Genomic DNA, 12,155 nt, shown 5'->3' with positions numbered 1-12,155 from the left:
GTCACCTCTCCAGTCAGCAGCTCAATCATCTTGTAGGCAAGTTCTAGGATCTTCTGGTCATTGATGTCCTCATGTATCAGGGCGTGAGGTGGAGGCCCTGTGATTGGTCTCAGGGGTCTTCCCCATCCCTCAGACAAAGGGTCCTGACAGCGCTCACTAGAGGTCTTCTTCACTACTGTATAATCCTGGTTATGGAGAGACACATTAATAAATCTCACTACAGACATTTCCAGAGTCCTCACCTCTCCAGTTCTGTCCATCTGTTATTCCCATAGATAAGAATGATGTAATGTGACGTCATCAGAATCTCTCACCTCTCCAGTAAGCCGGAAGAGGATCTCTAGGGTGAGGTGTAATATCCTCTCCACCATCTTATCTCTGTCCATATTCATCCTTGATGGGCAATTCAGAAAAATTCTCTTATATAGAAGATCTTCACTGAGAGGATCCGATATTGTAGAGACCTGAATGAGAAGATGAGCCGATGTAACATCATAAGAATCCTGTTTAATAATACAATTACTGGAGATAATAAAGGAAACATATGAGGAGATTTATTATTTTACAGTATTTAGTTTCCTTCTTTACATCTACTAATAAAACCTATATATTTAGGCCACAGACAACAAGCAGTTTCTCCCTCGGAGTCGGCAGCTGAATACGTTCCTCATAGACTCATCTTCCATAACGCTAATTCTCCTCTCATTTACCGACCCTGGAATCGGCATTAGTAATACTGCAGGAGATATTCATTACACGTGACAGGAGAAATAACTACTTCATGATGAGGACGACATCTTCATCTTCTACTATGGCTCTAGAAACAGATTTGGCCAGAGTCCGTCACTGACCCCATCACCACCGGCCGTCTATATGAAGGTTTCCAGTCTTCCCCGCACTGTAATCTTCTATCACGTTAGATCTCAGCTCTGATTCACACACAGAAGTTTGAGGCTTTTATAAAAGATGGTTTGTAAGAACAACAAGACAGGAGTTATCTAATGCTAATGTCTCCATGTACAGTGTACTGTTTTCAGGATAGGTTTTTTCATTTTTATTTTTTTGGCATTTTTGCTTTAGATTCCATATAACATATATACTTGAGTATAAGCGGGGGCACCTACTTTTGACTAAAAAATGGGTAAGCTTATTGACTCGAGTATAAGCCAGGTATACATTGTCCCCTCATCCCGATCCTGATATGCATGGCTCCTTATCCCTATGCATGCCTTTTTAATTAAAAAAAAAAAAGTAGCAAACACATCCCTCTCACCTACCTGAGCGTCCTGCATCATTCCGGCCACCGGAGCCTGGAGTTCTTCCAGTACTGAGCGATCACGTGGCCCTGCTCATTAGGTAATGAATATGCGCCTACAACTATGGGAGTGGAAAGGCCTGCATATTCATTATCTTAGTGAGCGGTCCCACATGATCAATCGGCAGGAAGAGCTCCAGGTGTAGGGGGCCGGAACGAGATACAGTGCCAGCACCGAGGGCGCGCCGGTAGGCGAGTACGATGTATGGCTGGAAGTCGGCGGCTGGCACTGTGAGCTACTACAGCAGCGGCTCAGGCTTTAGCCACAGCCACCGGCTCCTGCCTCTGTGACCCGCTGACCTCCACTCCCCCTCCGGCTTTCTGGGACCACGATGGGGGTGTTTTCAGCACAAAAAAAGTGATGAAAAACTCGGCTAATACACAAGTATATACGGTATTACATGAAAGAGACAAAAGCTAAAATAAAATTGAGGATGGATGTACTGGGGGAACCAAGAAGGTGGCACTGTAAGGCATCAAGAATGGGGATAAGGGAGGATTTATTACCTAGTGGTTTGGGTGGTAGCAGATTGTGTGGGGCTTCTTGTACTATTATATTGTGTGGAGGATACTGTGGGAACATTATACAGTGTGGAGGCCAATAAAGGGGCCCCGTACTATGAGAGTAATACATGTTTCCTTGGTTCCTGTATTTCATAGTTGGGTCATTTGTATCTATTAACGGAAAAGGAACAAAACCATTGTGATTCTTATAAGGAGACAACACAAACCCCCTAAATATAACATTTTATAACAACCCCACAATCTGTGACTCTTCAGGGTTAATCGCTCTCACCATTGGAGTAGAGCTGATACTATGAAGCTAAAGTGACTAAACAGACTTTCTGTCAACTCCATAAAGGGGCACTTTTCCGTGTTTGTCAGAACTGTCCGAGGATTATTAGAGGGGATAGTTTCCCCCCAATTAGAAGGGACACCTGAGGGTATTGGGGTCTTTACCTGCTACAGTTCTGGTGTGGACCCTCCACCCACAGAGCCGCACTCCACATAGAAAATAATGGAGCCTCCAGCACCGACCTCCACCCGCAGAGCCGCACTCCACATAGAGAATAATGGAGCCTCCAGCACTGACCTCCACCCACAGAGCGGCACTCTACATAGAGAATAATGGAGCCTCCAGCACCTACCTCCACCCGCAGAGCGGCACTCCACATAGAGAATAATGGAGCCTCCAGCACCGACCTCCACCCTCAGAGCCGCACTCCACATAGAGAATAATGGAGCCTCCAGCACCTACCTCCACCCGCAGAGCGGCACTCCACATAGAGAATAATGGAGCCTCCAGCACCGACCTCCACCCGCAGAGCCACACTCCACATAGAGAATAATGAAGCCTCCAGCACCGACCTCCACCCACAGAGCCGCACTCCACATAGAGACTAATGGAGCCTCCAGCACCGACCTCCACCCACAGAGCCGCACTCCACATAGAGGATAATGGGGCCTCCAGCACCGACCTCCACCCGCAGAGCCGCACTCCAGAGAATAATGGAACCTCCAGCACCGACCTCCACCCGCAGAGCCGCACTCCACATAGTGAATAATGGAACCTCCAGCACCGACCTCCACCCGCAGAGCCGCACTCCAGAGAATAATGGAACCTCCAGCACCGACCTCCACCCGCAGAGCCGCACTCCACATAGAGAATAATGGAGCCTCCAGCACCGACCTCCACCCGCAGAGCCACACTCCACAGAGAATAATGGAGCCTCCAGCACCGACCTCCACCCGCAGAGCTGCACTCCACATAGAGAATAATGGAGCCTCCAGCACCGACCTCCACCCGCAGAGCCGTGCTCCACATAGAGAATAATGGAGCCTCCAGCACCGACCTCCACCCGCAGAGCCGCACTCCACATAGAGAATAATGGAGCCTCCAGCACCGACCTCCACCCGCAGAGCCGTACTCCACATAGAGAATAATGGAGCCTCCAGCACCGACCTCCACCCGCAGAGCTGCACTCCACATAGAGAATAATGGAGCCTCCAGCACCGACCTCCACCCGCAGAGCTGCACTCCACATAGAGAATAATGGGGCCTCCAGCACCGACCTCTTAACCGTGTAAGTGTGCCCAACTTTTTACTATTGATGCTGCCTATGCAGCATCAATAGTAAAAACATATATTGTTAAAAATAATAAAAAAAAACATTATATTCTCACCTTCCGTCATCCGCGCCAGCCTTTCCCGATCCTCGCGACGCTCCCGTCCCAAGAATGCATTGCGGCAATGACCGGACATGAAGTAGCGGTCTTGCGAGACCGCTACATCATCACGTGTTATTGCCGCAAGGAATTACTGGGAACGGAGCGTCGCGACGAGCATCGCTAAAGGCATGGCCTGGATCCGGGGGCCGCCGGAAAGTGAGTATATAACTATATTAATTCTTTTTTTTATTTTTAACAGAGATATGGTGCCCACATTGCTATATACTACGTGGGGTGTGTTATATACTGCATGGGCTGTGCAATATACTACGTTGGCTGTGTTATATACTACGTGGGCTGAGTTATACAATGCTCGGTCTGTGTTATATGGTACGTCCCTGTACTATTTACTATGTGGCTGTGTTATACATACATATTCTAGAATACCCGATGCGTTCGAATCGGGCCATATATATATATATATATATATATATATATATATATATATATATATATATATATATATATATATATATATATATATATATATATATATATATATATATATATATATATACACACACACATACACACACCGTACAGACCAAAAGTTCGGACACACCTTCTCATTTAAAGATTTTTCTGTATATTCATGACTATGAAAATTGTACATTCACACTGAAGGCATCAAAACTATGAATTAACACATGTGGAATTATATACTTAACAAAAAAGTGTGAAACAACTAAAATTATGTCTAATATTCTAGGTTCTTCAAAGTAGCCACCTTTTGCTTTGATGACTGCTTTGCACACTCTTTGCATTCTCTTCATCAGCTTCAAGAGGTAAATGAGAAGATGTGTCCAAACTTTTGGTCTGTACTGTATATATACACTATTTGCATACAAAATGATTTCAAAAACTTTAAACATCCCAAGGAGCACTGTGCAAGTGATCATATTGAAATGGAAAGAGTATCATACCACTGCAAATCTACCAAGACCGGGCCGTCCCTCTAATCTTTCATCTCAAACAAGGAGAAGACTTATCAGAGATGCAGCCAAGAGGCCCATGATCACTCTGGATGAACTGCAGAGATCTACAGCTGAGGTGGGACAGTGTCCATAGGACAACAATCAGTCGTACACTGCACAAATGTGGCCTTTATGGAAGAGTGGCAAGAAGAAAGCCATTTCTCAAAGATATTCATAAAAAGTGTTGTTTAAAGTTTACAACAAGCCAAATGGGAGACACACCAAACATGTGGAAGAAGGTGCTCTGGTCAGATGAAACCAAAATCAAACTTTTTGGCAACAATGCCAAACGATATGTTTGGCATAAAGGCAACAGCTCATCACCCTGAACACACAATTCCCACTGTCAAACATGGTGGTGGCAGCATCATGGTTTGGGCCTGCTTTTCTTCAGCAGGGACAGGGAAGATGGTTATAATTGATGGGAAGATGGATGGAGCCAAATACAGAACCATTCTTGAAGAAAACCTGTTGGAGTCTGCAAAAGACCTGAGACTGAGATTTGTCTTCCAACAAGACAATGATCCCAAACAAAGCAATATCTACAATGGAATGGTTCACAAATAAACATATCCAGGTGTTAGAATGGCCAAGCCAAAGTCCAGACCTCTATCCAATCAAGAGTCTGTGGAAAGAGCTGAAAACTGCTGTTCACAAACGACCTCCATCAAACCTCACTGAGCTTGAGCTCAAGGAAGAATGGGCAAGAATTTCAGTCTCTCGATGTGCAAAACTGATAGAGACACCAAGCGACTTGCAGCTGTAATAACAGCAAAAGGTGGCGCAACAAAGTTTTAAGTTAAATTGGCCCAATAATATTGCACGCTTGCAAAGTGCTCCTTGGGATGTTTAAAGTTTTGAAAATCTTTTTGTATCCAAATCCGGCTTTAAGCTTCTCCACAACAGTATCACGGACCTGCCTGTTGTGTTCCTTGGTCTTCATGATGCTCTCTATTCTTCAAACAGAATCCTGAGACTATCACAGAGCAGGTGCATTTATACGGAGACTTGATTACACACAGGTGGATTATATTTATCATCATTAGGCATTTAGGACAACATTGGATCATTCAGAGATCCACAATGAACTTCTGGAGTGAGACAGCTGCACTGAAAGTAAAGGGGCCCGAATAATATTGCACGCCCCACTTTTCAGTTTTTGAATTTCCACAAAAATGTAAAATAACCAATAAATTTCGTTCAACTTCACAATTGTGTTCCACTTGTTGTTGATTCTTCACCAAAAATTTGCATTTGACATCTTCATGTTTGAAGCATGATATGTGGGAAAAGGTTGAAAAGTTCCAGGGGGGCCAAATACTTTCACAAGGAACCTATAAATATATACCCTTCTCATTCCTCAGGTTTCATCCTGTTAAAATAATAACAATTATACAAAACTCCCATACAGATGCCCTTCCAGAGGTGTCGGCACGTGGTGAACATGAGGTTGTTATGCAATGTGAGCCCGGCACCCAATCAGCGATGGTATCACTGTCACCACCTTTGACCAAGTCGAATATTAAAATGAAATTAGAGAGCAGCCAAACTCTTGGACTCCTGTTGATGTTCAACACATCTGAAAGCGGAACAGTGAAGCTGGCCTTGATTGGGTGCAGGGCTCGTGTGATGTAACAACCTCACATAAGCCCTGGGAACGCGAGTTCTGACACCGCTGGGAACAACACTGGCAAGGATGGGGAGTAGGGTTGAGCGAAACGGATCGGTCAATTTCATAAGTCGTTGCCTTTTGGCAAAGTCGGGTTTCGTGATCGCTGGGATCGGCCATGCGGTCGGCGATCTTCGCGCCAAAGTCGCGTTTCGTATGACGCTGTTACCGCCATTTTTTGTGCCAATGAAGGAGTGTGGGATCGTGATGACATAGGTCTTGTCTTGCTTTCTGCGGCGTCACAGGGGTATGAACGCCATCTTACCGTTTTGGATGTAGCGATTTACACAGTCCGAGGAATGTATTGATGAGAGAGAGAGAGAGAGAGAAAAAAAATAATCCCCATTGACTTGCATTGGGTTTCATGTTTCGGTCGGCCCCCCGACTTTTCACAATAATCGGCTGATTTCACACGATCCGACTTTCGAGACAGTCGGGTTTCAACCCTAATGGTGAGAATGACTGATTTTATTTTAATGAGGTCAAACATAAGGAATGACAACTCCTTTGAGAAGGTGCATTTTTTTTCAGCTACAACATTGACATTCTGAACATGACAAAGGCTTCTACCTTGTGTGACTGCTCAGGTGCCTAAGAAGTGATGATTTCATCACAAAACATTTCCCACATTCTGAACAAGAATAAGTCTTCTACGCTGTGTGGGTTCTCTGGTGTCTACCAAGATGCGTTTTACGGTTAAAACATTTCCCACATTCTAAACATGAAAAAGGCTTCACCCCTGTGTGAGTTCTCCGATGTCTGATAAGACTTGACGAATCTGTAAAACATTTCCCACATTCTGAACAGAAAAAAGGCTTCTCCCCCGTGTGAGTTCTCTGGTGTATAGCCAAATTTGTTTTCCGGTTAAACCATTTCCCACATTCTAAACATGTAAAAGGCTTCTCCCCTGTGTGAATTCTCTGGTGCATAACAAAATGTGATTTCCGGTTAAACCATTTCCCACATTCTGAACATGAAAAAGGCTTCTCACCTGTGTGAGTTCTCTGGTGGTTAATCAAAATTGATTTCTGGTTAAAACATTTCCCACATTCTGAACAGGAAAAAGGCTTCTCCCCTGTGTGAGTTCTATGGTGCTTTACAAAGTTTGGTTTCTGTGTAAAACATTTCCCACATTCTGAACATGAAAATGGCTTCTCCCCTGTGTGAGTTCTTTGGTGCTTAACCCCTTACTGACCTCGGACGTACTATACCGTCCGAGGTCAGCTCCCCTGCTTTGATGCAGGGCTCCGTGGTGAGCCCGCATCAAAGCCGGGACATGTCAGCTGTTTTGAACAGCTGACATGTGCCCGCAATAGGCGCGGGCAGAATCGCGATCTGCCCGCACCTATTAACTAGTTAAATGCCGCTGTCAATCGCAGACAGCGGCATTTAACTACCGCATCCGGCCGGGCGGCCGGATATGACGTCATCGCCGACCCCCGTCACATGATCGGGGGTCGGCGATGCTTCTGAATGGTAACCATAGAGGTCCTTGAGACCTCTATGGTTACTGATGCCGGCGTGCTGTGAGCGCCCCCCTGTGGTCGGCGCTCACAGCACACCTGCAATTCAGCTACATAACAGCGATCTAATGATCGCTGTTATGTAGCAGAGCCGATCGGGCTGTGCCTGCTTCTAGCCTCCTATGGAGGCTATAGAAGCATGGCAAAAGTGAAAAAAAAAAGTTTTTAAAAATGTGAAAAAAATAAAAAAAACATAAAAGTTTAAATCACCCCCCTTTCGCCCCAATCAAAATAAATCAATAAAAAAAAAATCAAACCTACACATATTTGGTATCGCCGCGTTCAGAATCGCCCGATCTATCAATAAAAAAAAAGCATTAACCTGATCGCTAAATGGCGTAATGAGAAAAAAAATCGAAACGCCAGAAATACGTTTTTTTTGGTCGCCGCGACATTGCATTAAAATGTAATAACGGGCGATCAAAAGAACGTATCTGCACCAAAATGCTATAATTAAAAACGCCAGCTCGGCATGCAAAAAATAAGCCATCACCTGACCCCAGATCACGAAAAATGGAGACGCTACGAGTATCGGAAAATGGCGCAATTTTTTTTTTTTTTTTTTTTTTTTTTGCAAAGTTTGGAATTTTTTTTCACCACTTAGGTAAAACATAACCTAGACATGTGAGGTGTCTATGAACTCGTACTGACCTGGAGAATCATAATGGCAGGTCAGTTTTAGCATTTAGTGAACCTAGCAAAATAGGCAAGCAAAAAACAAGTGTGGGATTGCACTTTTTTTGCAATTTCACTGCACTTGGAATTTTTTTCCCGTTTTCTAGTACACGACATGGTAAAACCAATGATGTCGTTCAAAAGTACAACTCGTCCTGCAAAAAATAAGCCCTCACATGGCCAAATTGACGGAAAAATAAAAAAGTTATGGCTCTGTGAAGGAGGGGAGCGAAAAACGAAAACGGAAAAACGAAAAATCCCAAGGTCATGAAGGGGTTAACCAAGGTTGATTTCTGGTTAAAACATTTCCCACATTCTGAACAGGAAAATCTGTTCCTTGCTGTGTGAATCTTAAGAAAAGAATTTTCGAGGGGAAAACCATTTCCATATTCTGAAGGTGAAAATGGCTTCTTTGCTTTCAGAGCAGTTTGTTTTTTAAGGTTTACATTGTGACTTTGATTTTTCTTAGTAGTTGGTAATGAATCAGTAGACAGGACCTGTTTCAAAGGATCAGATGACAGATCTTTGCTGTGAAGAGATGATGGCATATCTGGAGTAATGGCAGTCACTTCAATTGTATCCTGTGGGATCTCAAGATCATCAGATTTAAAAATTGATGATGTCAGCTGTCCCTCTGATCTCCTCGTACAGTCATCTGTTAAGAATAAAACCTATTTTTCAATAAAATATTCTTGATTTTTCATTTTTTAACATTTCTACTTAAACTGTTTGTAAAAATGGTAAGTTATGTAAAATATTGAATCATTCACCGAGACAATGACAGTTCACAGTCTAATAGAAAACATCATAGGATGAACCAGTAGAGCGTGGTGTTCAATTGTTTGTTCATTCTTTCTCTCAAATATGGAATAAAAAGCCACCAAACAATGTTATGTACCGTATTTTCCGGCGTATAAGACGACTTTTTAACCCCTGAAAATCTTCTTAAAAGTCGGGGGTCGTCTTATACGCCGGGTATCGCCTTGTACACCGGTGTATATGGTGGATGGTGGGTGGGGAGTGGTCCTGATGACGATGAGGGGGCGTCTCACAGGAAAGTGCGTGGACTATCCCCCATTACCTGATCGTAGCGCTGCAGCGTGGGGTCTCTGTGCTGGGAGCGGCGGCGGCTGTGCTGTGGGGCGGCGGCGGCTCCTCTTCTGCATTGTGGGGCCTCTGTGCTGTGGGGCGGCGGCGTATCTTCATGCAGTCGGGGCTCCTCCAGCATCTCGTTAAAGCCCGGAGGGCCCCGCCGGCAGCTCAATCGGTACAATGCGATGGCCTCCGGGAAAATGGCCGCTGCTCAGATTCAGATCTCGTGTCCCGAGATCTCGGGACGAGATCTGAGTCTGAGCATGCGCCGCCCCCAGCGGCCATTTTCCCGGAGGCCACCGCATAACACCTATTGAGCTGCCTCCGGGAAAATGGCCGCTGCTCAGATTCAGATCTCGTCTCCCGAGATCTCGGGACGAGATCTGAATCTGAGCAGCGGCCATTTTCCCGGAGGCCACCGCATTACACCAATGGAGCTGCCGGCGGGGCCTCCAGGCTTTAATGAGATGCCGGAGGAGCCCCGAATGCATGAAGATACGCCGCCTCCCCACAGCACAGAGGCCCCACACTGCAGAAGAGGAGCCGCCGCCCCACAGCACCCACGCGGCACAAAGCGGAGAAGCCGCCGCTCCCAGCACAGAGACCCCACGCTGCAGCGCTACGATCAGGTAATGGGGGATATGCAGCGCTACGATCAGGTAATGGGGGATACTCACTTTCCTGTGAGACGCCCCCTCGTTGTCATCAGGACCACTCCCCCCCTTCCCAAAAGGCACATTAGTCACGGCCCTATAAGACGACATACGGTGTATAAGACGACCCCGGACTTTTAAGAAGATTTTATATTTTAACTGGAAAAGTTGGGGGGTCATCTTATACGCCGGAAAATACGGTAGGTAAAAATAATACCAATAAAAACTTCTACTAACCTAACAAAAAACAAGTCTCTACTCCGGTCTATCATCTGTCAATGGAAAAAAATAGAATTAGACTTACCAGTAATTTGGTTTCTAGGAACCTTCCACGACGGCATACAGAGGTTGCCTCTTTGCCCTGATGGGGGACAGGAAACACAAAGAGATTAAAAGACCCTCCCACCTCCCAGTGACTTATAACTGAAAACCATAGCAGCGGTTTACCTTCTGAATCCCAGATTTTTATCCAGGAAGATAGGGAGGAAATTAGCGCTGTCGAGGAAGGTTCCTAGAAACCGAATTACCGGTAAGTCTAATTCTATTTTCTCTAGTCACCTTCCACGACGCCATATGGAGGAATACCAACTAATTTGGCGCTAGGGTGGGACAACGGCCTGGAGTAATTTCCGGCCAAAGACTAGATCTTGACCAGACAGTTAGACAAACAGATCTGCAAGATTCTGCAAGAGCTGGTTTGTTCTAAGTAATGTAGAACAATACATCAGACTTCGAGGTGTGGAATTTTTCCTCCTTCAAGTTTACTGGATTTTGGCAAAAAGATGGTAGGACGGTTTCCTGGGAATGCTGAAATTCAGAGACTACCTTTGGAAGAAAAGAAAGGTCAAGATGAAGGACCATGGAATCGTCTCTAATTGACAAATAGGGCTCCCTTATCGATAGGGTTTGTAGTTCCCCTACCCTACTAGCCGTGATTATAGCCACCAGGAAAACCGTTTTGTAAGTAAGATTTTGAGGAGAACAGGAAGACAAAGGTTCAAATGGTGGACCTGTAAGCCCTTGTAGCACCAAGTTAAGATCCCATGAGGGAACCACCAGCTGTCTCTTAGGGTTCATTCTGAGGGCCAATGTTGAGACCTGGACCTTTAGGGTGCTAGGCCTGAGGCGGATCTCTAAGCCCTTTTGTAGAAAATCTAGAATTTGTGACACATTTAGGCTAAGGGGATCTAGTAGGTTAGGGAGGCAGAAGGATTAAATTTTTTTCCAGACCTTATTGTAGATAGCGTTTGTTACTGGCTTTCTGGACTTTTGTAGAGTAGCTGTTATTGGGTCCGACAGCCCTTTGGCTCTCATTACCTGGGCCTCAGTAACCAAGCCGCTTAGTTCCACTTCTGAGGATCCAAGTGATAAATGGGCCCCTGTGAGAGGAGGTCGTTTTCTACTCGCCGTCCACCGGTAGATCAATTATCAGGTTGAACCAACTTCTTCTTGACCATAACGGGGCTATCAAGATAGTTGCGGTCCGTTCTTCTCTGATTTTCCGTAGAACCTTCGCCAGAATTGGAACTGGTGGGAAAGCATAGGCCAAGTGAAAGTCCCAATTCTGGGTCAAAGCATCTACTCCCCAGGAATGGTCTTTGGGGTTTAGGGAGAAGAAGTCTTCGACCTGCGTGTTTTGGCGAGATGCAAAAAGATCTATTTCTGGTAGGCCCCACCTGTCTACCAGTATTTTGAAGCTTCGACTTTTAGAGCTCCATTCCCCCGGCTGGATGTCTTGGCGACTCAAAGTCTGCCTGGGTGTTGGAAGAGCCTTTCAAATGAACTGCTGTCAGCGACAGTGGGTGATTTTCACCCCTGCAGAATATTCAAGCGGAAATACTTTTTAGGTTGTTGAATATTGTACTGCCTTGATGCTTGATATGAGCAACTTCAGTCATGTTGTCCGAATATATTCAGATGTGTTGTCCAGCGATCTGGCGACCTGCTGCCAGAAGGGCTTCCTCTACAGTTTTTAACTCTCTGAAATTGGACGACTTCACGCTTGTTGTCTGGTCCCAGAGTCCT

General features: G+C 45.3%; 1 protein-coding gene across 1 annotated transcript in view; it reads right to left on the bottom strand.

Annotated features, from left to right (window-relative positions):
- Positions 1–12,155, bottom strand: part of LOC143767639 (uncharacterized) — a 77,390-nt gene that overhangs the window by 48,311 nt on the left and 16,924 nt on the right. The window contains exons 7-9 of the mRNA XM_077256084.1: positions 8,883–9,040; positions 315–464; positions 6–185 (exon numbers count right to left, since the gene is read on the bottom strand). Of these exons, the coding sequence (XP_077112199.1) occupies positions 6–185; positions 315–464; positions 8,883–9,040 (488 nt within the window). The remainder of the gene's footprint in view (positions 1–5; positions 186–314; positions 465–8,882; positions 9,041–12,155) is intronic.

The sequence above is a fragment of the Ranitomeya variabilis genome, chromosome 4 (assembly GCF_051348905.1).
Source record: "Ranitomeya variabilis isolate aRanVar5 chromosome 4, aRanVar5.hap1, whole genome shotgun sequence".
Classification (NCBI taxonomy): domain Eukaryota; kingdom Metazoa; phylum Chordata; class Amphibia; order Anura; family Dendrobatidae; genus Ranitomeya; species Ranitomeya variabilis.
This window is presented reverse-complemented; position numbering and strand designations above follow the sequence as displayed.